This window comes from Podarcis vaucheri (genome assembly GCF_965113315.1).
Source record: "Podarcis vaucheri genome assembly, chromosome: 4".
Taxonomy (NCBI): Eukaryota; Metazoa; Chordata; class Lepidosauria; order Squamata; family Lacertidae; genus Podarcis; species Podarcis vaucheri.
The window spans coordinates 821,015-847,511 of NC_138762.1; the positions used below are offsets into that span (position 1 = coordinate 821,015).

At 51.2% G+C, this 26,497-nt stretch overlaps 3 protein-coding genes across 4 annotated transcripts in view; 1 reads left to right on the forward strand and 2 right to left on the reverse strand.

The window, feature by feature from the left end:
* LOC309530412 (uncharacterized protein) overlaps window positions 1-1,514 on the reverse strand; it is a 53,484-nt gene extending 51,970 nt beyond the window's left edge. Inside the window, exon 1 of one of the 2 annotated variants that reach the window (XM_082219367.1) lies at window positions 1,494-1,514. The gene's annotated coding sequence lies outside the window, so the exon portion shown is untranslated. The remainder of the gene's footprint in view (window positions 1-1,493) is intronic. The other variant, XM_082219366.1, reaches the window with a different exon arrangement.
* LOC309531588 (uncharacterized protein) overlaps window positions 1-26,497 on the forward strand; it is a gene marked incomplete at its 3' end in the record, with an annotated part of 400,889 nt that overhangs the window by 139,398 nt on the left and 234,994 nt on the right. The window lies entirely within an intron of this gene.
* LOC309530348 (uncharacterized protein) lies at window positions 8,274-23,230 on the reverse strand. The gene is made up of 6 exons (XM_082219239.1): window positions 23,184-23,230; window positions 19,103-19,610; window positions 18,836-18,917; window positions 18,467-18,549; window positions 15,553-15,679; window positions 8,274-10,577 (listed from the first exon to the last, which is right to left on the reverse strand). The coding sequence occupies exons 2-6, from the start codon at window positions 19,517-19,519 to the stop codon at window positions 8,992-8,994; spliced, it is 2,295 nt and encodes a 764-aa protein (XP_082075365.1). The 5' UTR covers window positions 19,520-19,610; window positions 23,184-23,230; the 3' UTR covers window positions 8,274-8,991.

A 26,497-nucleotide genomic window follows, 5' to 3' on the forward strand; every position in this document is an offset into this window, starting at 1 on the left:
ACAATCAAAATCACAAAGAACAGTGGATTCACCACAGGCTGAAACAAAGGACAATGATCAGATCTTCCCTCTGGGGGCAGGAAACTGCAAACTCCCCATTGTCACCTGGAAAGTACTCATGGGGAGGGGGAAAGGAGGAACCAGCCAGGTGACAGGACACTCAGGTTACCACCACAACTCCTCCCTCAACCCCTCCTTTCTGTAATGTATGCATGATGTCAACCCCTCCTTTCTGTAATGTATGCATGATGTTTCTGGGGGTGGGCTTGAGCTAGAGGAGGGGAATTCCAAAAGTTTTTATAAGGTCTTGCAGCCCATTGTTCTGGGTCTTTCCTCTCTCTTGCAAGTGAAGGGAATACCCTGTTGCAACAGTTCAATAAAGGCCAAGCCTACAGGCTGCTGTTTTGCTCCAAGTTATCCTGGTTGGTGTCTTTACTTTTTGTCCAAGGGAGCCCTCAGATTTTTCCGTTAACAGTTGGCGACCGCGCTCAGGGACACTTGGTTCTCCTGTAAAGGTGAGAGGGGAGATAGAGGGGATCAGGCGCCACTGGGCAACCTTAGCCCAGAGATCCTTCTTCCTCTCCCTGCCTCCTCTTTGCGGGCGGTAATCAATCGTCACCAAAAGCTCAACCAGGGGAGCAAAGGCGAGGTCAAAGCCGGCTAAGGGAAAAGGATCCCGGGATCTGCGGGGGGACATCTTCGAACGTGAGTATGGTTTGAAGTAAATACATTGGGAGGGGGGTGGAAAAGTAACGTCCCCACGACAGCCAGACTTTCCTTCTTTCATTTCTGACGTTACCCTTCGGAGTCGGCCGGGTACGTTCTCTCTCTCCCCTTTTCTCCCCCGATTTTCCCCTTCGGAAAGTGGCCAGGGAAATCGCGGAACTTTTCTGTCTGACGTTATCTCTCGGGGTCGTCTAGGAACGTCAAAACCTTTCCCTTTCTCTCCCCACAAATTCTTACGCGGTGCTTGGCCGGGGAAATTGTGGTACCTTTTGCTGTTTTCCGACGTTCCCCCCCGGGCTCGTCCAGGAACGTCTTAATCTCTCTATCTCTTTTCTCCCCCGTTTTCCGTCTTGGAATTGAGTCCGGGAAAGCGTGGCTCTTTTACTGTTTCTCTGACATCCCTCTCTCGGAGTCGTCCAGAGGAGTCTTTCAAGTATTCTCTTACTCTCCACCTACCCTAACTCTGCAAATGAAGCTGCCCCTCCTGCCTGGTGACCTTTGTTAGGGATGACCCGGGTATGTGAGAACGCAAGGTCGTTTGCTCCCCTTTCAAAACTTTGTTTTCTCGGACCCCCAATCTGGCACTGCACAGCGCAGGCGTCCAGTAGGGAGCCCAAACTTAGTCTCAAAGGCTAGGCAGGAGGCTGTTGTGGAGGGTAGGTTAACAGGGTCCCCCCCCCTGCAGGAGCAGATCAGGCCCCCCATACCCCCACCAGATCCCAGAGAGAGAGGAGACTCACCAGATCCCAGAGAGAGAGGAGACTCACCAGATCCCGGGAGGGACAGCGAGGCAGGGAAGGACTGGGGAGGGAGGGGCCTTGGCTCTGGAGGACCTCCCCCCCGTCCTCTTCCTGGTCTCTCTAGGAAGGCAGCTCAGTTCCCTTTAACCCTTACCAAGCCGAGTCCCCCAGCTCAGCCCCCCCCCCTAAAATTGCACACTCACGTAGCCAGGGCAGAACTCTGATTTCTATTATTTTCTGTCATTCTGAATGGCTCTAAGGGGGCAGCTTCCTCCTGGATCCGCCTATGGCAAGGGATCATTTTTTTGGGGGGGGGCCTTTGGCTCTTGGCTGGGCTCTGAGCATCTCCCTCGGTCCCTTTGGGGGGGGGCCTTTGGCTCTTGGCTGGGCTCTGAGCATCTCCCTCTGTCCCTTTGGGGGGGGCCTTTGGCTCTTGGCTGGGCTCTGAGCATCTCCCTCGGTCCCTTTGGGGGGGGCCTTTGGCTCTTGGCTGGGCTCTGAGCATCTCCCTCGGTCTCTTTGGGGGGGGCCTTTGGCTCTTGGCTGGGCTCTGAGCATCTCCCTCGGTCCCTTTGGGGGGGGGCCTTTGGCTCTTGGCTGGGCTCTGAGCATCTCCCTCGCTCCCTTTGGGGGGGCCTTTGGCTCTTGGCTGGGCTCTGAGCATCTCCCTCGGTCCCTTTGGGGGGGGCCTTTGGCTCTTGGCTGGGCTCTGAGCATCTCCCTCTGTCCCTTTGGGGGGGGCCTTTGGCTCTTGGCTGGGCTCTGAGCATCTCCCTCGGTCCCTTTGGGGGGGCCTTTGGCTCTTGGCTGGGCTCTGAGCATCTCCCTCGGTCCCTTTGGGGGGGGCCTTTGGCTCTTGGCTGGGCTCTGAGCATCTCCCTCGGTCCCTTTGGGGGGGGCCTTTGGCTCTTGGCTGGGCTCTGAGCATCTCCCTCGGTCCCTTTGGGGGGGGCCTTTGGCTCTTGGCTGGGCTCTGAGCATCTCCCTCAGTCCCTTGGGGGGGGCTTTGGCTCTTGGCTGGGCTCTGAGCATCTCCCTCGGTCCCTTTGGGGGGGGCCTTTGGCTCTTGGCTGGGCTCTGAGCATCTCCCTCGGTCCCTTGGGGGGGGCCTTTGGCTCTTGGCTGGGCTCTGAGCATCTCCCTCGGTCCCTTTGGGGGGGGGCCTTTGGCTCTTGGCTGGGCTCTGAGCATCTCCCTCGGTCCCTTTGGGGGGGCCTTTGGCTCTTGGCTGGGCTCTGAGCATCTCCCTCGGTCCCTTTGGGGGGGGGGCCTTTGGCTCTTGGCTGGGCTCTGAGCATCTCCCTCTGTCCCTTTGGGGGGGGCCTTTGGCTCTTGGCTGGGCTCTGAGCATCTCCCTCGGTCCCTTTGGGGGGGGGCCTTTGGCTCTTGGCTGGGCTCTGAGCATCTCCCTCGGTCCCTTTGGGGGGGGCCTTTGGCTCTTGGCTGGGCTCTGAGCATCTCCCTCGGTCCCTTTGGGGGGGGCCTTTGGCTCTTGGCTGGGCTCTGAGCATCTCCCTCGGTCCCTTTGGGGGGGGGCCTTTGGCTCTTGGCTGGGCTCTGAGCATCTCCCTCGGTCCCTTTGGGGGGGGCCTTTGGCTCTTGGCTGGGCTCTGAGCATCTCCCTCGGTCCCTTTGGGGGGGGCCTTTGGCTCTTGGCTGGGCTCTGAGCATCTCCCTCGGTCCCTTTTGGGGGGCCTTTGGCTCTTGGCTGGGCTCTGAGCATCTCCCTCGGTCCCTTGGGGGTCATCTCTGTGCATAGTGGTTCTGACTCCCCTGCCCACTCCTCCTGCTCTGTGGGCCTCACCGCCCATCTGCCCCCTTGGGACCCTTCTGTCCAGGTCGCTCTAGCTCACCGCAGTGGCGATGTCAGCATTGCCCCCCCCCCCCCGTTAGCACCTCATAATACATGGGGCAAGTCGCCCAGGTGACTGTTGCAGTTACCCATGCTGGGCCTGCCCTGAAATTCTTTCTGTACACTGGGTCCAGGGGTCCATGCTTCCCCCCGCCGCTGCCTCGTCCTGAGCTCTGTTGGGGTGAAGGTGGTCAAGTCTTGTTGTGAGGCGCCGGCCTTTAATCGTTCCGCTCTGGCTGGTTGTTGTGCTGGGGTTACTGTGCTGAGCTAGAAGGAATGTGGTGAGGTGGTACTCCCAGCCCCCTTGCGTCATGCAGCAGAGAAGAAGATGAAGAGGAGACAGACTCCTGGGGTGGGGTCCCTTTTTCTTTGCTCTGAGGGCCAGGTATGTATCTGTTCAACCCCCTGAGGACCAAGTGGATGAGGCCAAAGTCACCTCCCTTGAAATTTAGGAGGGTAATTTAGTATTAGTATTCTCTTAGATGGCTGAACACACGCACAGCCCTTGATGCCAAGGTCCCTGGAGGCTCAGGGAGTAGCAGCGCCCATTTCCGGCTGCTTTGCCAGCAACAATCCCTTTGGGAGAGAGAGGATGTGGTCCTGGGATGCCCTGCTCTGGGTGCGAGGGGATGGCTGCCGTGGCCTCCGGGGGGAGCTGCCCTGGGAGACACTGGGAAACTGGTCCCCAATGCAGCAGCCAGACTCTGGGAAACTGGGATCCCTCTCTTTACTCCTGGCCTCTCTCTCCCACCTTTTTTTTGGGGGGGGGCTAGTCCACCTCCTAGTCCAGCTTTGGAAAACTATTTGCAGATGTTTCCTCTGTTGTGCAGTGATGCTGAGCAACGTCACACAGTCCCAGGGACTCCTTTGTTTAAAGAAGGGAGATTTTTTCTGAAGGGGGGGGGCGGAGGGTCAAATGAGTTTGGGATCCTCTGATCTGCAGGAAGGAGAGCGTGGCAGACCTGGCCCCTCCCTGGCAGGACCCTCTCCTCCCTGACTTGGGGTCCCCCCCCCTGCAGGAGCAGATCAGGCCCCCCATACCCCCACCAGATCCCAGAGAGAGAGGAGACTCACCAGATCCCGGGAGGGACAGCGAGGCAGGGAAGGACTGGGGAGGGGGGGCCTTGGCTCTGGAGGACCTGCCCCCCTCCGCTTCCTGGTCTCTCTAGGAAGGCAGCTCAGTTCCCTTTAACCCTTGCAGTGCCGAGTCCCCCCAGCTCAGCCCCCCCCCCACACACACACACATTGCACACTCACGTAGCCAGGGCAGAACTCTGATTTCTATTATTTTCTGTCATTTTGAATGGCTCTAAGGGGGCAGCTTCCTCCTGGATCCGCCTATGGCAAGGGATCATTTTTTTTGGGGGGGGGCCTTTGGCTCTTGGCTGGGCTCTGAGCATCTCCCTCGGTCCCTTTGGGGGGGCCTTTGGCTCTTGGCTGGGCTCTGAGCATCTCCCTCGGTCCCTTGGGGGGGGGCCTTTGGCTCTTGGCTGGGCTCTGAGCATCTCCCTCGGTCCCTTTGGGGGGGCCTTTGGCTCTGGGCTGGGCTCTGAGCATCTCCCTCGGTCCCTTGGGGGGGGGGCCTTTGGCTCTTGGCTGGGCTCTGAGCATCTCCCTCGGTCCCTTTGGGGGGGCCTTTGGCTCTTGGCTGGGCTCTGAGCATCTCCCTCGGTCCCTTGGGGGGGGGCCTTTGGCTCTTGGCTGGGCTCTGAGCATCTCCCTCGGTCCCTTGGGGGGGGCCTTTGGCTCTTGGCTGGGCTCTGAGCATCTCCCTCGGTCCCTTGGGGGGGGCCTTTGGCTCTTGGCTGGGCTCTGAGCATCTCCCTCGGTCCCTTTTTTTGGGGGGGCCTTTGGCTCTTGGCTGGGCTCTGAGCATCTCCCTCGGTCCCTTTTGGGGGGCCTTTGGCTCTTGGGTGTCCAAGGGGGGGGGCTGGCTCTTTTGGTCCTGCTTGGGGGGTTCCTGGTCTCCCTCTCCTGAAGGCAACAATCTGGCCCGGAGACACACAAGTCCTTCCTTCGGTTACACTCCTCACTGTGTTGTTGCCTCATTTCATTTGTATTGCGTTTCTTTCATTTGTAGAGTACAGTCTCATATCTTACACCATTCTTTCACCTTCGAGGTCGTACATGATTCCACCAGTCTTTGGGCACACACTTTATTAACAGGATGTCGCAGGGCTGTGACAGGACCCCCCCCCAAGGATCCTTTTACATCATCAGGCAGGAGTGGGAGGGATAGAAGGGGGAAGCCCAGGGTCATCTAGCCCCACCCCCACCAATGCAGGAATCCTATTCTCATCGTGAATGACCAATACTTTCTTATACATGGTGCTATACAAACATACACAAGTACAGTGGTACCTCGGGTTAAGTACATAATTCCTTCTGGAGGTCCGTTCTTAACCTGAAACTGTTCTTAACCTGAAGCAAAGTTCTTAACCCGAGGTACTATTTCTGGGTTAGCGGAGGCTGTAACCTGAAGCGTATGTAACCCGAGGTACCACTGTATATCATTTCCCCTTGCAGAAATGCTTAATTGTTAATTCAAGCTACTACAGGGAATGGCGTTCTTGAGCCTTTTTAGTACTGCAATACCATTTTTTATAAAATGTTGATCTTTAAGTCATGGCAATGTGTGAGCAAATACTCCACATCTGCCAAGCTTTCAGGAGCAGGACTAAGGGGTGAAATGAAGCCCCCAGACCCCCAAAGGTTGAGGGAAAGGGTCTATCTCCCTTCTTCCTTCCCATTAACAATTATTTCTACCTATGAAATGGGAAGAAAGCAGCTGCTCATGCTAAGCGCAGGGTTTGTTGGGTTGGAGATTAATGAGCGGACTGTGGTGTGATTTGTCAGCAATAAATATGATTTGTTCTTATCTGTAAGTGAAATCACATTTGAAACAATACAGAAGCAGTCAAAGGGAATTTCCTGGGAAGTGTTTTATTCAGTCTCACCTGCAATCATGTGTGCTGAATACAAAGAAACCCATAGATAATGTGAAATCACTGGGAGTTACAGTCTGCAAATAACATAAAACACATGCAAGATCTGTAGAATAGTACACATGATTTCCCCACCTCTTTTTTTTAAAAAAATTGCTTTTATTTTTGTAGGAATGATCGCTGGGTGCGGGGCACACTCCCCTCCACAGATAAAGCCACAGCTGTCTGAACATCTTGCCCTCTGTCTAACCTTTTGCGGTCTCAGTGGTCTGCAGTGTCCTGTCTGTAACCTTTGTCTCTGAGACCTTTGTCTCCTTCGTCATACATTGTGCAAGGGGAAAATGACGTGGTGGAAACAGGTGCCAAAATAGCTTTGTACCACCCCACGATCCCAGGACTGGAAGATGTGTAAAGGTCACAGCCCAAAATGTACCTGCCTGGGTTTGCATATTATGTCAATAAAAGGAGCCTCCACAGAGCTGGCCGGCAGCTTGCTTGCAGCTCACCTGTGCACAGCTCACCTGCATTATCAGCTCCTGCCTCAAGTCCTTCACTTAAATTTTCATGATGTAAAAGATAATTTTAAAGAAAGCAATGGTTACAACAGTAAACAACAAAAAACTTGTCTGATGGAATTGCAGACTTTCATCCTGCCATGTGTTAAAGTTTCATTTGATTATTTTAAAAAAGATCAGGCCACCTTTTCCCATGAGTGCTGGGTAGATTCCTGCAACAGTCTTCACAATTTATGTATTCAATAACCATTGGCCATGTGTTATAAAAGGAATATGGATTGTGTTCCACCTTCTTGATACTTAAAATTGTGGTGCCCAGAACTGAACACAGTATTCTACGTTGGGCCAGACCAAGGCAGAATAAAGTGGTACTATTCATGTCCTATTAGTGGACATGAATATAGTGGTACTATTCATCCGAAATTAAAAGACGCCTGCTTCTTGGGGGAAAGGCGATGGCAAACCTAGACAGCATCTTAAAAAGCAGAGACATCACCTTGCCAACAAAGGTCTGTATAGTTAAAGCTATGGTTTTCCCAGTACTGATGTATGGAAGTGAGAGCTGGACCATCAAGAAGGCTGATCGCTGAAGAATAGATGCTTTTGAATTCTGGTGCTGGAGGAGACTCTGGAGAGTCCCATGGACTGCAAGAAGATCAAACCTCTCCATTCTTAGGGAAATCAGCCCTGAGTGCTCACTGGAAGGACAGATCGTGAAGCTGAGGCTCCAATACTTTGGCCACTTCATGAGAAGAGAAGACTCCCTGGAAAAGACCCTGATGTTGGGAAAGATGGAGGGCACAAGGAGAAGGGGACGACAGAGGACGAGATGGTGGGACAGTGTTCTCAAAGCTACCAGCATGAGTTTGACCAAACTGCGGGAGGCAGTGGAAGACAGGAGTGCCTGGCGTGCTCTGGTCCAGGGGGTCACGAAGCGTCAGACACAACTAAATGACTAAACAACAAAATTCATGTCCTTGATCTGATTCTGCCTTCTGCGACATGGGATAATGACAATAAAGATTATTGTGTTGACCTCTGCTCCGTTTTGTGTCATCTGCAAATGTCATGAGTATCCCTCTCAGGTCCTTCATCCAAGTCATTTATAAAGACGTTGAACAACAACGGGCCCAGGACAGAACCCTGCAGCACCCCTCTTCTCACTTTTATCCAGGATGACGAGGAACCATGGAGTCCTCTTTGGGTTCGGTTAGTCAAATCCACCTAACAGTTACTTCGTTCAGCCCACATTTTACCAGCTTCCTGCCAAAATTTCACGGGGGACTTTGTCAAAAGCCTTCTCCCCTGATCAACAAAGTTTGTAACTCCATCCAAAAAAAGGGGGAGGAGAGATTTCTCGGGCTTGACTTGTTTTTGAGAAAGCCATGCTTTCATCCAGTATGGTTATGTTGTAAAATCTTCAGATGAAGGGCACATAAATTTTAAAAATGATAATAAATAAGGATATTGACAAGCTGGAACATGTGCAAGGGAAGGCGATTTATGTATTTATTTAATTTGTATACCACCCAACTCTGTGGTGCCAACTTGAATAAAATATGGGTGGGGGGGCAGGTAAGGCCTGCCTTGCACAATCAATCACATGATGCATGCACACCATTGGAATAGCAACATGTACAAACTGGTGGTTTCTCCATCAAATACAGTTGGTCCTCTGGTTGTGAACGGGATCCGTTCTGGAGCCCCATTCGCAACCTGAAAGGAACACAACCCATGTCTGCGCATGCAAGGGTCGCAAGTCGCCACATCTGCGCATGCGCATGACATCATTTTGCACGTCTGTGCATGGCAAGCGGTGAAACCCGGAAGTAACCCTTTCCGGTACTTCCGGGTTGCCGCAGGATGCAACCTGAAAAGACGTAACCTGAAGCAAATGTAACAAAAGGTATAACTGTATATTATTGGGGGGGGGCAAAGACCCACCAGCCTCTAAGAGTTGACTCCTGTTCCCACATGTCGCAGGATGGTTACAACATAAAAAGACAATATAAAAAAAACAAAATACACATCTGTAACCCCCCTCACTACCACATTTTAAAAGGGCATTAGATGTCAATCAGGCAAAGGCCTGGGTAGCAAGGTGCGGATTTGGCTGGCACTTAAAGCTGTATATTGGTTTTTCCAACCTTTGTATGGATTCTCTGATGGGATGTGAGACTGAAGCTCTTCCTGAAGCTCTTTCCACATTCCACTCACTGATAGGGTTTCTCCCCTATATGAATTAGTTGATGGGAAGTGAGAGAGGAGCTCTGACTGAAGCTCTTTCCACATTCCATGCACTGATAGGGTTTCTCCCCTGTATGAATTCTTTGATGGGAAGTGAGATTGGAGCTCCTACTGAAGCTCTTTCCACATTCCATGCACTGATAGGGTTTCTCCCCTCTATGAATTCTCTGATGGCAAGTGAGACTGGATCTATCAGTGAAACTCTTTCCACATTCCATGCACTGATAGGGTTTCTCCCCTCTATGAATTCTCTGATGGCAAGTGAGACTGGATCTATCAGTGAAACTCTTTCCACATTCCATGCACTGATAGGGTTTCTCCCCTGTATGAATTCTCTGATGGGAAGTGAGATTGGAGCCCTGACTGAAGCTCTTTCCACATTCCATGCACTGATAGGGTTTCTCCCCTGTATGAATTCTCTGATGGGAAGTGAGATTGGAGTTCTTATTGAAGCTCTTTCCACATTCCATGCACTGATAGGGTTTCTCCCCTCTATGAATTCTCTGATGGGAAGTGAGACTGGAGCCCTGACTGAAGCTCTTTCCACATTCCATGCACTGATAGGGTTTCTCCCCTGTATGAATTCTCTGATGGGAAGTGAGAGAGGAGCTATCAGTGAAGCTCTTTCCACATTCCATGCACTGATAGGGTTTCTCCCCTCTATGAATTCTTTGATGGGATGTAGAATGGGAGCTCTGACTGAAGCTCTTTCCACATTCAATGCACTGATAGGGTTTCTCCCCTGTATGAATTCTCTGATGGGATGTGAGACTGAAGCTCTTCCTGAAGCTCTTTCCACATTCCATGCACTGATAGGGTTTCTCCCCTCTATGAATTTTCTGATGGCAAGTGAGACTGGAGCAATCCCTGAAGCTCTTTCCACATTCCACGCACTGATAGGGTTTCTCCCCTGCATGAATTTTCTGATGGGCAGTGAGACTGGAGCCCTGACTGAAATGCTTTCCACATTCCACACACTGATAGGGTTTTACACCTCTGTGAATTCTCAGATGCTTGCAGAGATAAGAGCTCGTACTGAAGCTCTTTCCACATTCCACACATTTATAGGGTTTCTCCCCTGTATGAGTTCTTTGATGGGAAGTGAGATCAGAGCTCGTACTGAAGTTCTTTCCACATTCCACACACTGATAGGGTTTCTCTCCTGTATGAATTCTCTGATGCTTAGTGAGATCAGAGCTCTGACTAAAGCTCTTTCCACATTCCACACACTGATAGGGTTTCTCTCCTGTATGAATTCTCTGATGCTTAGTGAGATCAGAGCTCGTACTGAAGTTCTTTCCACATTCCACACACTGATAGGGTTTCTCTCCTGTATGAATTTTCTGATGCTTAGTGAGATAGCCTCTCTGACTAAAGCTCTTTCCACATTCCACGCACTGATAGGGTTTCTTTCCAATGAGAATTCTTTGTTGGGAAGTGGAATGGGAGCTCTGACTGCAGCTCTCTCCACATTCCAAATTTTTGCGTGGCTTCTCCTCTCCGGGTGTTTTGTTATGGTCACCCTTGTTCTTGATTTCCAATTCATCAAAATCTGCAATGGAGAGAAAAAAGGGATTAGAGCCTCAGGCACAAATCAAGAAGAACTGAAAGGAGTTGGGTCTTTGTTCATTGCCTTTGTTGGTTGTCATTAACCAACATTGTTAGTAACATATTCTGATGGATTGTTAAATGTTGATTTCTTTGATATATAGTAGTCGCCAAAATTGTGGAAGCCTTTTGGGGGAAAAGCGTATTTCAGATGTTTGATGGTTCGTAACACCACTTCGTTTGGAGTAATACCACAAATAATGTATCAATGTAAGGATAATTTAATCAAGAATGTACCTATCTGTATTCTATCAAAAGTTACAGCCAAATAATGCATTTTTTATATGGTATCAGATGGTTATTATTAATGTTATGGTTATTATTAATGTTTCATGTGTATGTATGTGTTGGAAGCCACCCAGAGTGACTGGGGCAACCCAGCCAGATGGGCAGGGGATAAATAAAAATTATTATTACTATCACTGCTACTACTACCTGAGATTCAATAAGCCTAGCCCCTCATCCCAACTCTTGATAAATTTTGACTCGCCCTCCAAGAGTCCCCCGCTGAGGAGTGTAACTCAGAGTTCCTTCCATCAAAACAACTCCTTACCATCTAATCCATCAATGCCGGAACTGGAGTCCTCATACTCCCCTGAGCGGCATAGACCCGACATACAAACGGTACCAGTACGCCGAACATCCCCTGTACCTTTGCCAGCATCAGGTCAGGGGAGTGTCCCAACTACTTCAAAAAATGGCCCGGATTTGATTGAAGACCCGACCGGACATATAAACCAAATGGTTTCATCGGCGACCTTTAGACCTTGCGGTGGGCCAGTCTCAGCAAATCCTGTGGAGTTTCCCACTGAAGTGTCTGCCCTTGGGTTAGCCAGCGGGAGACCCGTTTTGTCGCCCCAGTCAGAATACCTCACTACCAACTTCAAGACTAGGTACCTTCAGCAGGTGCCTGCTATGCAAAGTAAAATAACTGACTTTTTCGTGGGGTCTGCCTTGCCTCCAAAGGACTCACATCCCTCCCTGAAATGACAGCGAATTGGTTACAACAGGAACTCCCCCCTATCAGTCCTCAGCTGGAACATTGCGGGCTGGAGGGGGGAAAAACTTGACCCAGAATTCTTGGAGTATATTAACCTGTTTCATATCATCTTGTTCCAAGAATCGTGGGAAGTAGAGAGAATTGATCTAAATGGCTTTGAGCTTCTAGAACTCCCTGCCTGCCCCTCCCTGAAAGGAGGCTGCCCCAAAGGGGCCCTAATAATAGGCATCTCCCTCAACTTACATTCTAAACTTACTCTAGTACAGGCCTTGCCTCCTTACGCCCTTACCGGGCTGATTGCGGGGGAAAAGATCTCACTTCTAGTTACAAATGTTTACTTGCCACCCGGGGGTTCTTCCTCCGAACTGGGCTCTAAATGGGGCTCGCTAGAAGAGCATTTGCTCTCATGCTATGTCAAGTTTCCTAACACCCCGGCCATAATAGGTGGCAATTTTAATGCCCGCACAGCAGCAAATTGGGACTCGCTGACCAAAGCCAAATGGTGGGTTACCCCAAACCTTGATAATTATGATCTGGAACATATCATGAGGAGAACTTCTAAAGACCAACGAGTTAATGAGGCTGGAGTATTCCTCTACCAAATGGCCATCTGTTTAAATCTGGTCCCCCTAAATGGCACATGCCTCCCTGATATTCCAGGGGATTTCACTCACCTGAGTGTTAAATCAAACAGCGTCCTCGATTACCTGCTGGTCTCTAGGGATCTACTTAAGTGTATTTCCTCTTTTAAGATCGAGAATGTACAATCTAGTGATCATCTTCCCCTTGTAGCTAAGTTTTCCCTGAACTGGCAGCCGGAGGCTCATAGACATGCGATCCAGATGGTAACCAACGAATCTCTCCAAGTAAGAGGAATCAAATAGTCCGAGACCCAGGCTCAAAGGTACCAGGAATTCTTTCAAAAAGAAATCCTCGGGCCCCATCCCTACACAGGCTTTGCCTCAGACGAGCATAGCATAGTGTTGAAACGCTTCCACCATCATACGACTGATCTTACGTCCTTCTTCAGGTTACCACCCAAAATATTAAATCGAAACGAGTATACTTACGGTGCCCCCTGGTATAACTCTCAGTGCAAACAAGCAAGACAGCGCCTTCGTGCTATATATAATGTATATAAGACGTCCGATGCATCTACTCTGCCAGCTAGTTATGCACAAGCCAAGCAAGTTTACAAACGCACGCAGAAAATTGCCAAACGTGAGTGGCAACATAATCGCTGGCAGGCCTTGATTACTGCTTCAAAACCACATAGATCCAGGGAATTCTGGTCTCTGATTAACAGAAGGGTGAGGAAATACCCAAGGGCAGTCATCCCTGCACCGACATGGGAATTGTTCCCGAAGAAATGTTTCTCACAGGCAGATGCTCCCTCCGACCATCTGATGCATCTGTTTTCCCACCTACCTATTTGGCCTCCCACCGATCCTGACGAAATAGCCAAGCTAATAGCCCAGCTGAAATCGGGCAAAGCCCCAGGGCCCGACCTGATCCCTGCTGAAGCCATCAAACTACACCCAAAATGGTGGGCTGGCATCTTGGCCAAAACCTTCGACGCAATCAACGCTTCTGGTCTCATCCCCAAAATATGGAAGGAGGCCATTATAGTACCAATTCATAAAAAAGGTTCTCCAATGGAGCCAGAAAATTACCGTAACATCAGCCTCCTTTCGATCATAGGGAAAATTTATGCCAGCTTTTTGTTGACGAAACTATTGCGATGGGTAGATGAGACTAACCAGATTGGCCACGAACAAGCAGGGTTCAGAATTAAACGCTCTACAACTGATCATGCGATAGTTTTTTACCATCTGGCACGGAAGTACTCCTCCCCTCCCCGGGGCTACCTGTGTGCTGCCTTCTTAGATCTTAAGGCAGCCTTTGACAGCGTTCCTAGAAATATTCTTTGGGAGAAACTTGCGAAACAGGGCATTGATAGAAGACTCTTATGGCTTATAAGTCAGCTCCATGAAGGTACCCTTGCCAGAGTGAGACTTACTCCTGCGGGCGACCTCACAAATTCGATACCAATAAACAAGGGAGTGCGCCAAGGATGTATATTGGCTCCCTGCCTACTCAATCTATTCATCAGCGACATGCGAGCACCCCTAGTCAACTCATCTCCAAGTACACATGCGCCTAGACTAGCGGATTACCGCTGTCCACTCCTTTTATATGCGGACGATGCGGTAATTCTATCTTATACACGTGTTGGACTAACCAGAGCTCTGAAGATCTTTGCCACGTATTGTCAACTCAACCAATTAACCATCAACCATGCTAAATCTAAGATTCTGATTTTCGCCGGAAGTCGGAGATTATACGAATGGAAGCTTGGTGGAGCAAAAATAGAGCAAGTCCTAAAATTACAAAACCTAGGAGTTATTTTTCAATACAATTTGGGGTGGAAAGCACAAATTCAACACCTACTCAACAAGGCCAAAACTCTGTCATATGCGCTCCTCCGATTTTTCTTTTTGGATGGAGCTTTGCATGTTCCCTCGGCCCTAAAGGTGTTCAAGGCAAAAGTGGTTGCAGTGCTTGCTTATGCTGCCCCGCTCTGGGCCGTGATGACAGACCTTGCTCCCCTTGAGACTCTGCAAAGCCAATTCCTACGTCGGCTCCTAATGCTCCCCCTGTGCGTAAGCAACGCAGCCATGCGACTAGAATTGAAGATCGCATCCTTAGAAACTTGCCTGTGGAAGCAAGTCTTCAATTACTGGTTATCATTGTGGCATAGATTACCAGACCATTACCTTGTCCAATGCTTATGGCGAGATGAATTCTCCAGCCTTTGGACTAGTAAAATTCATGCCAAACTCCTGAGCTATGGAATCTCTCCCTTAGATTCCTTAAAACTAGACCAAATCTCTGCTCAAAGACTGATCCGCCAAAGACTGGATGACATCGATTTACAGCAAAATTATATGCTGGAGGGAGGTGTTTGTTCGCCCCAGAACATTGGTATCACTTTAACTTATTGCGTTCCATCATACCTCTCCTCCCTTTTGACTGTTGCCCATAGGCTGGCCTTCACCAAAGCGAGGTTTAACGTTTTTCCCTCCAATGTCCTGAGACATAGATTCTCAAAGGGCCAAGCCTCCGCTATGTGCGAATGTGATAAGGAGACGCCGGAGTTGCTTCAGCACATTATGTTCACTTGCCCCTTATTCAATGTGCCACGGGCAAATTTGTTGGGATCAATCATACAGAAACTTGAGGGTACCCCACCAAAATTCCACCTTGCCCAAATCTTGCAGGATAGGATACCCATACGACCCTGAAAGTGGCTAGGTTCCTGGTCGCTGTCCTTACCCAAAAGTGTTGCCAAGGAGCACCACAAGCTAATTAAGGCGTAGTATGCCATTCCATCTTATAGTATTTTATTGTTATAGTAGTGTTTTAGCGGCTGTTTTTTCCCACGTGCACAAGCTGTTATTTATGTCTTGTTTTTATCTGTATGGGCCTACGGCCGTAATAAATTATTATTATTATTATAAGCCTAGCTCTTCTCTGGGACAGATTTTGTTTGGCCCAGTCATGGCTTCCCCTCCATCTCCAATGTGAGGCGTCTCTTGGGTCAACCCAAGACTGACAGCAGCAAAAACAAAAACAGAAAACCTGGCAGAAGCTACTTATCTTTCCGAACAACTATGAAGGTGACATTTAAGATGTTTGGCCAGTTCAGACACCCAACCGTGGTATAAAAAGGCAGAACTGGAGGAAGATGGTTCACAGAAAAAACTGGAGTTTGCTGTTCAAGGTTTATTGTGGGGGTGTTAGGTTCCCAGGGGTTGTATTGGGCGCTGTTGAACTCTGTGAAAATATATGAGGTTTGTTACATAGAGGTATTTTTTGAATTTCCAGGCAGATAGGACGATCCCACAGGGAGCCTTACCAAGAGAGGCCACGATCCCACGATTCTCCTCCATGACGTCCTTATGCAGAGTTCTCTGGTCAGGATCCAGCAACGCCCACTCCTCTTCCGTGAAACAAACAGCAACATCTTCAAAGCACACTGGACCCTAAAAGAAAAAGGGAAATGTCCTCCTCTGAGACAGGATCAATATGATCTGCTACACAATGCTCTGTTCTTTCCTTCCTGTTAATACAGCCGCTGGGAGAGATCATCAGGGGGTTTGGGCTGGGTGTTGATCAATATGCGGATGATACCCAGCTCTACCTCTCCTTTAAATCAGAACCAGTGAAGGCCGTGAAGGTCCTGTGTGAGTGCCTGGAGGTAGTTGGTTGGTGGATGGATGGTGGCTAACAGATTGAGGTCGAATCCTGACAAGACAGAAGTACTGTTTTGGGGGGACAGGAAGCAGGCGGGTGTGGGGGGCTCCCTGGTCCTGAATGGGCCAACTGTGCCCCTGAAGGACCAGGTGCGCAGCCTGGGAGTCAGTTTGGACTCACAGCTGTCCATGGAGGTGCAGGTCAATTCTGTGTCCAGGGCTGCTGTCTACCAGCTCCATCTGGTATGCAGGATGAGATCCTATCTGCCGTGACTGTCTTGCCAGAGTGATGCATGCTCTGGTTATCTCCTGCTTGGACTACTGCCATGCGCTCTACCTGGGACTACCTTTGAAGGTGACACGGAAACTACAACTAATCCAGAATGCGGCAGCTAGACTGGTGACTGGGAGCAGTCATGTTTTGTAAATAGGTGGTACTCTAGTTGGTGGTTTTCAAATCATTCTGCCTACGCAAGCATCCCAGTTTCCCAGATGGAAGGATCCATCCTTATACTCCTGCTCCCCTTCTACCAGCTAAAGGGGGGTGGAGGTTCGCCCTGGTACCTGTGTGCTGGAATAAAGGGGGGACAGCAAAGAACTGGAGCCTAAAGGACACCAGATTAATCTCCTGCACCCCCTTAAACGGCCCCCACCTCCAAGGCTCTAGCTTCATGCACCTCCCTTTGAACGGCAACCCCTTTGAGGACAACCACACCTGGCCTCCTACCTGGATTTTCTCTCCCTCCCGCCTGTGTGCGTCCGAGATCCTTTTGTAACCTGCCTTTGATGCTTCCAGGTTGTCTTTCAATATCTCATGCAAGTACTCCATTTACTCCACAGACTCCTCAGCTGCTGGTACTGACAGCACCTCATCCCTACCCAGAAAGGCCCTGGGATGCACACCATAGTTCGCCACAAAGGGGGCCATGCCCGTGGATGCGTGGACCGCATTGTTGTGTGCAAACTCGGCCAGGCTTAGCTTCTCTATCCAATCATCTTGATGGTAGCATGTATAGCACCTCAGGTATTGCTGCAGGGTGACATTGGTCCTTTCTGACTCTCGGTTTCTCTGTGGATTCCTAGCTGAAGTCAGGCTAACCTCCACCCCTAACAACTGCATCAACTTCCCCCAGAAATGCGAAGTAAACTGACTTTCGCAATCTGTGATTAGCCTTGATGGCATACCGTGCAACTTAAACACATGATCCACGAACAACCCTGCTGTCTCCTTTGTGGAAGTTATCTTAGAGCAAGGTACAAAATGCGCCATCTTTTTCAGCACATCTACCACCACCCAAATAACCGGGGTTTTTTTTCCTGTGACACTGGCAAGTTGGTGAAAAAATCCATGGATACCACTTCCCACGGTTTACTTGGGGTGGGTAACGGTTGTAACAGCCCAGCTGGGACTGTCCTTTGCCCTTTGGCTGTCTGACAGACTTCGCACCCCCTCGCGTATTCTGCGGTATCCTCCTTAATTTTGGGCCACCAGAATTTCCTAAAGGTAAAGGGACCCCTGACCATTAGGTCCAGTTGTGGCCGACTTTGGGGTTGCAGCGCTCATCTCGCTTTATTGGCCGAGGGAGCCGGTGTACAGCTTCCGGGTCAGGTGGCCAGCATGACCAAGCCGCTTCTGGTGAAACCAGAGCAGGGCCCGGAAATGCCGTTTACCTTCGCGCCGGAGCGGTACCTATTTATCTACTTGCACTTTGACGTGCTTTCCAACTGCTAGGTGGGCAGGAGCAGGGTCCGAGCAATGGGAACTCACCTCGTCGTGGGGATTCGAAACCGCCAACCTTCTGATCAGCAAGTCCTAGGTTGTGGTAAATTTCAGCTAAGTATGCTGCAACTGGATTTCTTATGCACAGGGCCAATCCTGAACATTTTGGATTTGGGAACATTATGCCTTCACAGTAGCAGTAAAGCTCTGCTGAATGAAATACAATTGCCTCTGGTCTATTTCGGGGGAATCCTGCAATGTGTTTAGGTTTTTACTCTGCTAACTATACATTGTAGTTCTGCTCTGGATCAATATTGAGTAGAATTCCATGACAGGGTCTTCCTCCAAGAAATCAATTGCTGAGAGTGAAGGCCCCCGATTCCCCACAGCTTTCCAAGTCCCCTCCTCTCTGGGGTTTCTGGCAAGCGATCCAACAGTGTCAATTCCATTGTCAGAAGTCTCTGGGCTCTGAGAGACAAGCAGGGAGGGGGGCTTCTGGCAGAAGGAGAGGGAGCCCCCGGTGGCTCCTCCTTCTCCTGACTCACCTCTGCCTCTCGACCTCCCTCCTCCCACTCGCCTCCTTCCACTTCTGCCTCCGATTCTGCACTGCATTCTGCCTCAGAGTCTCCCAGCTCACTAAGCCCTGTTACCCCTTCAGCTTCTGACACCTCCTCTTCCCAGACTTCTCCCTCTTCTCCCTTTCACTGCTCATCCTTCCTCCACCTCCACTCCTTCGGCTGAGACATCTTCCCTTCCTGGTTCCCCGGCTGCTTCCTCCCACCATTCCTCTGTGCCTAACCAGTCCATGACATTGCTCCATCCCTCGGCCTCTGACCCCACAAGGCAGCTTCCCCGACCTGATCTGGTTCCACAGCCGCTGCTTCCCTTCTGCCCCCATGAAAAGGCGGATCTGGAGGTTTTGCCACCATCATTCTGTCACCTGCAAGAGAAAAAAGGTAAGCAGGATGCCAGGAGTGCCTGCTTCTCTCACAGAGGAAACAGGGCATCTCTAACTACAGATGGGCCTTTGAGAAAGCCTTACCTGCTGAATGCATTTGGACATTTCTGCCCATTTCATATGTTAGTTGTGCAGAAATACTTCTCCCTTCCTTTGGACCCTTGGTCATAACTGTACCCCCCAAAAATACAAGATGAAAAGAACCCTCAGATGAGTTGGAAAACCAACAGAATGAGACCAAATGGAGAAAAGCCACCTTCCTCCTTACCCAGTGGCCTCTCTCTGGTGTCCAACGGAGGCCTCTCTGACTCACAGGAATCCAGGTCCATTTCTGCAAAATGATCCCTTTTCTGAAAGAACAAGGATTCAAAACAGTAAGTGAATGGTAAGAAATATTAGAAAGAGAATGACAAAGACAAAAACTTTAAGGGTGTTAGAGTCCCAGAAAAAGGTTGGGTAATCAGTAGAGCATTATGGGATGTTCTCCATCCTGTTTGGAGCCCCTTGGGAGTATCCAGAGGAAAGTCTCCCTCACCTGCTTCCTCTCTGCCCGCTTTCTCTCCTCTGCCTGACTCAGGAGGAAACCTTCGGCCAGGGCCACCGCCTGGGAACTGGTCTCTGCTCCACAGTCCCTCACCCAGCTCTCCATCTCTGGTGGAAGGACAGCCAGGAACTGCTCCAAGATCACCAGGTCCAGCATCTCAGCTTTCGTGTGCCTTTCTGGCTTCAGCCACTGGTGGCAAAAGTGGTAGAGTCGGCTGCAAACCTCTCGGGGTCTTTTGGCCTCCTGGCAGCAGAAGTGCCTCAACTGCTGGCTCTGCACCTCTGAGGGGAGGGTGTCCTCCTCACCCAGGATCTTCTGCACAGAGTTTTCCCATAACCCCCCACTGCTCCCAGTTTCGTTGAGATGGCCTCTTCTTGTGCCAGGGCCAGCTGAGTCTCGCTCATCCATCTGTGCTCTCAGGAAGCCTCGGAGAGATCAGAAGGAACCCTTTGGTCTTCTGCCAAGTTCTGTCCGTCTTAATGAGAAGCTCTAACAAATCCTACAAAGCAAATGCATTGTTACGGAATAGTTTTTATTAGTATTAGTTAATATTTTTATTCTTTGTATAGTTGATATAGTTTTATATAGTTTGTATAGCTTTCTTCTTTAGGTGAGAGGGTCAGGGCTGTCTGGGAGTGGGCCCCAGCCAACAGAATGGCGGGGGCAGGCTCCACGGGGGGAGGGGATGTACTGGTACACCCAGTCACAGTGATCACGGGTGGGAGGAGGAGTTACACTAAGACCAGACCACGTCATTACCGAGGAGGCCAGTTTAGTCATTAGAAGGATACTGGAATCAGCAAGGGAGACCCACATGACCTGAAGGGGCTGCTGTGCAATGCCAGGTCAATGATTCATAAGACCACTGCCATCCACGACTTGGATGGAGGACTTGACCTGGCATGTTCACCTCTATGGATGTGGGTGATCTGACATGAAGTGAAACCGAAACAAAAGAAGTGTCATGGTCGGATCACTTCCTGGTGCAACTGGACTTCTCCACAACCCTTTCCCTCTGCAGGGAGGAGGGAGCAATTTGGATGGCCCACCCCCGGTACTTAATGGATCCAAATGGTTTCCAGAAAGGAGGAGGGGATGTTTTATCCCATGTTGATGGCCTTTCAGCTGATTTCCTTGTGGCGCCTGGAATGTGGAGTTAACCAGGGCTACCGATGGCCTGGTTCTGAAGCGACCTCTCCGATACATGGAGCCTGGACAGCCCCGTGGTTTTCCCTGGAGCTGAGGGCGATGAAACAATCACTGAGATGGCTAGAGTGTCGGTGGCAGAAAACACACTCTGAATCTGACCAGATACGAGTTAGAGCTCAACGTCAAGCCTACCAAGTGACGATGGCTGTCTTAACTGCCTCTATCGCATCTGCAGAAAACAACACCAGGAGACTATTGCAGGTGGTTCGCAATTTAGTGGAACCACCTGCATCATTGGGGCCTCAAAAGGACCCTAAGATCTCCAGCAATGATTTGGCAAAGTTTTTTTGCAGTTAAAGTCACTCAGATTTGGAAAGAGGTAGACTCCACCGTGGGAGCAGGGCCAGGGTGGGAGAGTGCTAGAGTTCTGTCTAGTCAGTTTGCATGGGATCAGTTCAAGTTTGTTACCTCCAAGGATGTGGACAGGCTGCTTGGACAAGTGAAACTGACCACCTGCCTCCTTGCTCATCCTGGCTCATAAAAGTGAACCGGGAAGGGCTGGGCGATGGGCTCTGCAGGGTGGTGAATGCTTCGCTCTGTGAGGGAGCCTTCTCAGACCCGATGAAAGAGGCAGCTATTAAACCACCTCTTAAAAAACATATCTTTGGACCAGGCCAATATAGCCAGCTATCACCCAGTCTCACATTTCCCATTTTTGGGCAAGGTGATTGAGCGATTGGTTGCTGAACAACTCCAGGCACACCTGGAGGATGCGGACCATTTGGATCCCTTCCAGTCGGGATTCAGGCCTCATCATGGGACTGAAATTCCCTTGGTTCATGATTTCCGGCGGGCTAAGGTGAGAGCTGCTTCCTAGTTCTGCTGGATCTCTCAGCGGCCTTTGAGACCATTGACCATGGCATCCTTCTGGATTGGCTAGAGGGGCTGGGAGCTGGGGGCACTGTCATACAGTGGTTAATCTCCTTCCTCCTGGGCCATGTCCAGAAAGGGGTGGTGGGGGATGCGTCTTCAGACCTTTGGGCTCTCACTTGTGGGGTGCCCCAGGGTTCTGTCCTCTCCCCCATGCTTCTTAACATATATATGAAGCCACTGGGAGGGATCAGCAGGAGGTTTGGGCTGGGTGTTCATCAGTATGCGGATGATACCCAGCTCTACCTCTCTTTTGAATCAGAACATGTGAAGGCGGTGAAGGTCCTGTGTGAGTGTCTGGAGATGGTTGGTTGGTGGATGGATGGTGATTAAAAGATTGAGGTTGAATCCTGACAAGACAGAAGTACTCTTTTGGCGGGCAGGTGTGGGGGACTCCCTGGTCTTACATGGGGCAACTGTGCCCCTGAAGGACCAGGTACACAGCCTGGGAGTCATTTTGGACTCACAGCTGTCCATGGAGGCGCAGGTCAATTCTGTATCCAGGGCAGCTGTCTACCAACTCTACCTGGTACGCAGGCTGAGACCCTTCCTGCCCGCGGACTGTCTCGCCAGAGTGGTGCATGCTCTGGTTATCTCCCGCTTGGACTACTGCCATGCGCTCTACGTGGGGCTACCTTTGAAGGTGACCCAGAAACTACAACTACCGCAATCCAGAATGTGGAAGCTAGACTGGGAGCTGGTGACTGGGAGTGGCCGCCGTGACCACATAACACCAATCCTGAAAGACCTACATTGGCTACCAGTACATTTCCGGGCACAATTCAAAGAGTTGCTGCTGACCTTGAAAGCCCTAAACGGCCTCATCCCAGTAGTCCTGAAGGAACATCTCCACCCCCATTGTTCTGTCCGGACACTGAGGTCCAGCGCCGAGGGCCTTCTGGCGGTTCCCTCATTGCGAGGAAAGAGGTTACAAGAAACCTGACAGAGGGCCTTCTCGGTAGTGGCACCCGCCCTGTGGAACGCCCTCCCATCAGATGTCAAGGAAATAAACAACTGACTTTTAGAATACATCTGAAGGCAGCCCTGTTAGGGAAGTTTTAAATGTTTGATGTTTCATACTGTTTTTTGTATCCTATTGGGAGACACCCAGAGTGGGTGGAATATTATTATTATTATTATTATTATTATTATTATTACCAGGGCTGGACTGCATAACAGCCCAAACCATGAGGTATCTGGAGGAGGAGGAAGAGAAGGAGGAGACGAAGGAGAAGGAGAAGGAGAAGGAGGAGGGGAAGCAGCCTCTAGCTCGCCTAGAAAGAAGATTGCACATTTTGTGAAGGAAATGAAGGGATTTCTGGGAGATGAGTCAGCCTGGTTTCTGCTGCTTTCCAGTCAATGCATGAAGTCAGAACTGACTGACAAGGGAGTCATTTGAAAAATGGATGCTTGGCTCTAGTGGGGGTCCTCACTTGGGGGTCCTCAGGAGTTGCTCCCCCCACCCCCACTCCCCTGCTTCTGTCTCCTGGGATGCCCTGCTCTGGGTGCGAGGGGATTGCTGCAGTGGCCTCCGTGGGGAGCTGCCCTGGGAGACACTGGGAAACTGGTCCCCAATGCAGCAGCCAGACTCTGGGAAACTGGGATCCCTCTCTTTACTCCTCTCCTTTCTCTCCCACCTTTCCTTCCTCCCTCCCTGTGGGGTTTTCTTGGGGGGGTGTCTAGCCCACCTCCTTGTCCAGCTTTCGAAAACCATTTGCACCTGTTCCCTCTGTTGTGCAGTGATGCTGAGAAGACGTCACACAGAGTCAAAGTTCTAGGGACTCCTTTGTTTGAAGAAGGGAGATTTTTTCTGAAGGGGGGGCGGAAGGCCAAATGAGTTTGGGACCCTCTGCTCTGCAGGAAGGAGAGCGTGGCAGACCTGGCCCCTCCCTGGCAGGACCCTCTCCTCCTCCCTGACTTGGGGGTCCCCCCCCCACAGGAGCAGATCAGGCCCCCCAGGCCCCCTCCCCTGCTGCAGCCCTGGGACCCCCACCAGATCCCAGAGAGAGAGGAGACTCACCAGATCCCAGAGAGAGAGGAGACTCACCAGATCCCAGAGAGAGAGGAGACTCACCAGATCCCAGAGAGAGACACCCAAGCAGGGAAGGACTGGGGGGGAGGGGCCTTGGCTCTGGAGGACCTGCCCCCCCCGCCCGCTTCCTGTCCTCTCTAGGAAGGCAGCTCGGTTCCCTTTAACCCTTGCAATGCCGAGTCCCCCAGCTCAGCCCCGAAGAGATCCCGGCTCGCGAAGCTGCAGCTCAGAAAGGGGGGGGGGGGAGTGGAGATCCAGAGACGGGGAGCAAGTGGGGCGGAGGGGGGAGCCTGTGCAACTGCCTCCCCCCCCTTTCCCTCCCCCCCCCACTTTCCCTCCCGGCTGGACCAGATCAGCTTCTCCTGGGGGGGGCACGCTCCCTCTCCCCCCCCCCCACCCACAGATTGACATATTCATGGAACCGTTTTTTTAAAAAAAGTAATATTTATTAAAGTTTTACAGACATGAGAGAATTTCAAAGTTTAAACTGAAAAAGTAAAGACAGAGAATAACCCTAATATCATGGAACCGTTTTAAAGCCGATTTTGCAGGGAAGGAAGGATGGGCTCTGCAGGGTGGTGAATGCTTCGCTCTGTGAGGGAGCCTTCCCAGACCTGCTGAAAGAGGCAGCTATTAAACCACCTCTTAAAAAACATATCTTTAGATGCGGCCACGATGGCCAACTATCGCCCAGTCTCAAATCTTCCATTCTTGGGCAAGGTGATTGAGCGAGTGGTTGCCGAACAACTCCAGGCACGCCTGGAAGAAGCGGACCATTTGGATCCCTTCCAGTCGGGATTCAGGCCTCATCATGGGACTGAAACTGCCTTGGTCGCACTGGTGGATGATCTCCGGCGGGACAAAGGTGAGAGCTGTTTCCTAGTTCTGCTGGATCTCTCAGCGGCGTTTGATACCATCGACCATAACATCCTTCTGGACCGTCCAGATCATAGGAAGGCAAACTAAGGTCTAGGGGCTGGATCCAACCCAATTGCCTTCTAAATCCATCCCGCTGACAGCCCAGGAATCAGTGTGTTTTTACATGAGAAAAATGTGTGCTTTTATTTAAAATGCATCTCTGGGTTATTTGTGGGGTATAGGAATTCGTTCTCCACCCCCGCAAATATTGTCCGCCCCCCCCCAAGGTCTGAGGGACTGTGGACCGGCCCCCTGCTTTTCAACATCTACATGCAGCCGCTGGGAGAGATCATCAGGGGGCTTGGACTGGGTGTCCATCAATATGCAGATGATACCCAGCTCATCCTCTCTTTCAATTCGGAACCAGTGAAGGCGGTGAAGGTCCTGTGTGAGTGCCTGGAGGCGGCTGGAGGATGGATGGCAGCTAATGCATTCAGGTTGAATCCTGACAAGACAGAAGGACTGTTTTGGGGGGGGGTGGACAGGGCTACCTTTGAAGGTGACCTGGAAACTACAACTAATCCAGAATGTGGGAGCCAGACTGGTGACTGGGAGCGGCCACCGAGACCACATAACACCGCTCTTGAAAGACCTACATTGGTTCCCATTACGTTTCTGAGCACTATTCAAAGTGTTGGTGCTGACCTTGAAAGCCCCAAACTGCTTTGGCCCAGTAGACCTGAAGGAGCGTCTCCCGTCTCCCCCCATCGTTCTGCCTGGACACTGAGGTCCAGCACTGAGGGCCTTCTGGCAGTTCTGCACTGCGAGAAGCCAAGTTACAAGGAACCAGGCAGAGGGCCTTCTCGGTAGTGGCACCCGTGCCGTGGAACACCCTCCCATTGTAGCCTTATGAGGCTTTGCCCTCGGGTGGGAAAAATAGTGCGCCTGGGAAAGGGAAGTGGGAGTCAACAGACACTCAAGGAATAGTTCGGAGAAAAGGCTTTTATTTCTACCATCCATGAACTGGTAGAAGGAGCAAGTGTGATAAGTCACAAAAAACATGCACGAGTTCACAGTGATGTGCACAAACATATATACCCCTTTCTAGTTCCCTCCCCCTTTCTCCTCCCTCAGGAGTCCTGCCCCCTATTGAGGTTCCTCTGAGCATGAACAGAAAGCTGTCTTGGGACTACTGTGGACTCTTGGCCCCCTTCCCAGGAAAGGGGGAATGAGAGCGGTTCAACATGTCCACAGGTGTTGCAACTGAATGAGATCAGATTCGTTTCTCAGGCCTGAGTATTCTTGGCAATGACAGAGTCTATTCATTAGCCTTTAAGAATAACATTTTGCCTTTTGCCACAGCATCTTGTGATAGAGCAGAGGAGAGCAGAGAAAAGCTGTTTTGGATTTTTAGAAGACAAAAGGAATTCTGGACAGTTTTGAGGCCTGGGGTGATTTCACAGACAGGATTTGGGTATCCTGTCCCTTCACCATCAGATGTTAAAGAGATAAACAACTATCTGATGTTTAGGAGGTTATTTTGAACTTCTCTTGGTTCCTCCTTGGCAGCCAGCGCCATTATTTCAGCAGGGCTGGAACTCAGGACCCGCTGCCTTGAGGGACATCTAAGGGCAGCTGGGCAGGGGAAAGGTCTCCCTTGGGAAGCTGGAGGGAGATGCTCAGAGCCCAGCCAAGAGCCAAAGGCCCCCCCCCAAAAAAGGGACCGAGCGAGATGCTCAGAGCCCAGCCAAGAGCCAAAGCCCCCCCCAAAGAGACCGAGGGAGATGCTGAGAGCCCAGCCAAGAGCCAAAGGCCCCCCCAAAGAGACCGAGGGAGATGCTCAGAGCCCAGCCAAGAGCCAAAGCCCCCCCCAAAGAGACCGAGGGAGATGCTGAGAGCCCAGCCAAGAGCCAAAGCCCCCCCCAAAGAGACCGAGGGAGATGCTCAGAGCCCAGCCAAGAGCCAAAGCCCCCCCCCAAAGGGACCGAGGGAGATGCTGAGAGCCCAGCCAAGAGCCAAAGGCCCCCCCCCCAAAAAGGGACCGAGCGAGATGCTCAGAGCCCAGCCAAGAGCCAAAGGCCCCCCCAAAGGGACCGAGGGAGATGCTCAGAGCCCAGCCAAGAGCCAAAGGCCCCCCCCAAGGGACCGAGGGAGATGCTCAGAGCCCAGCCAAGAGCCAAAGCCCCCCCCCAAAGGGACCGAGGGAGATGCTCAGAGCCCAGCCAAGAGCCAAAGCCCCCCCCAAGGGACCGAGGGAGATGCTCAGAGCCCAGCCAAGAGCCAAAGGCCCCCCCAAAGGGACCAAGGGAGATGCTCAGAGCCCAGCCAAGAGCCAAAGGCCCCCCCAAAAAAAGGGACCGAGGGAGATGCTCAGAGCCCAGCCAAGAGCCAAAGGCCCCCCCAAAGGGACCGAGGGA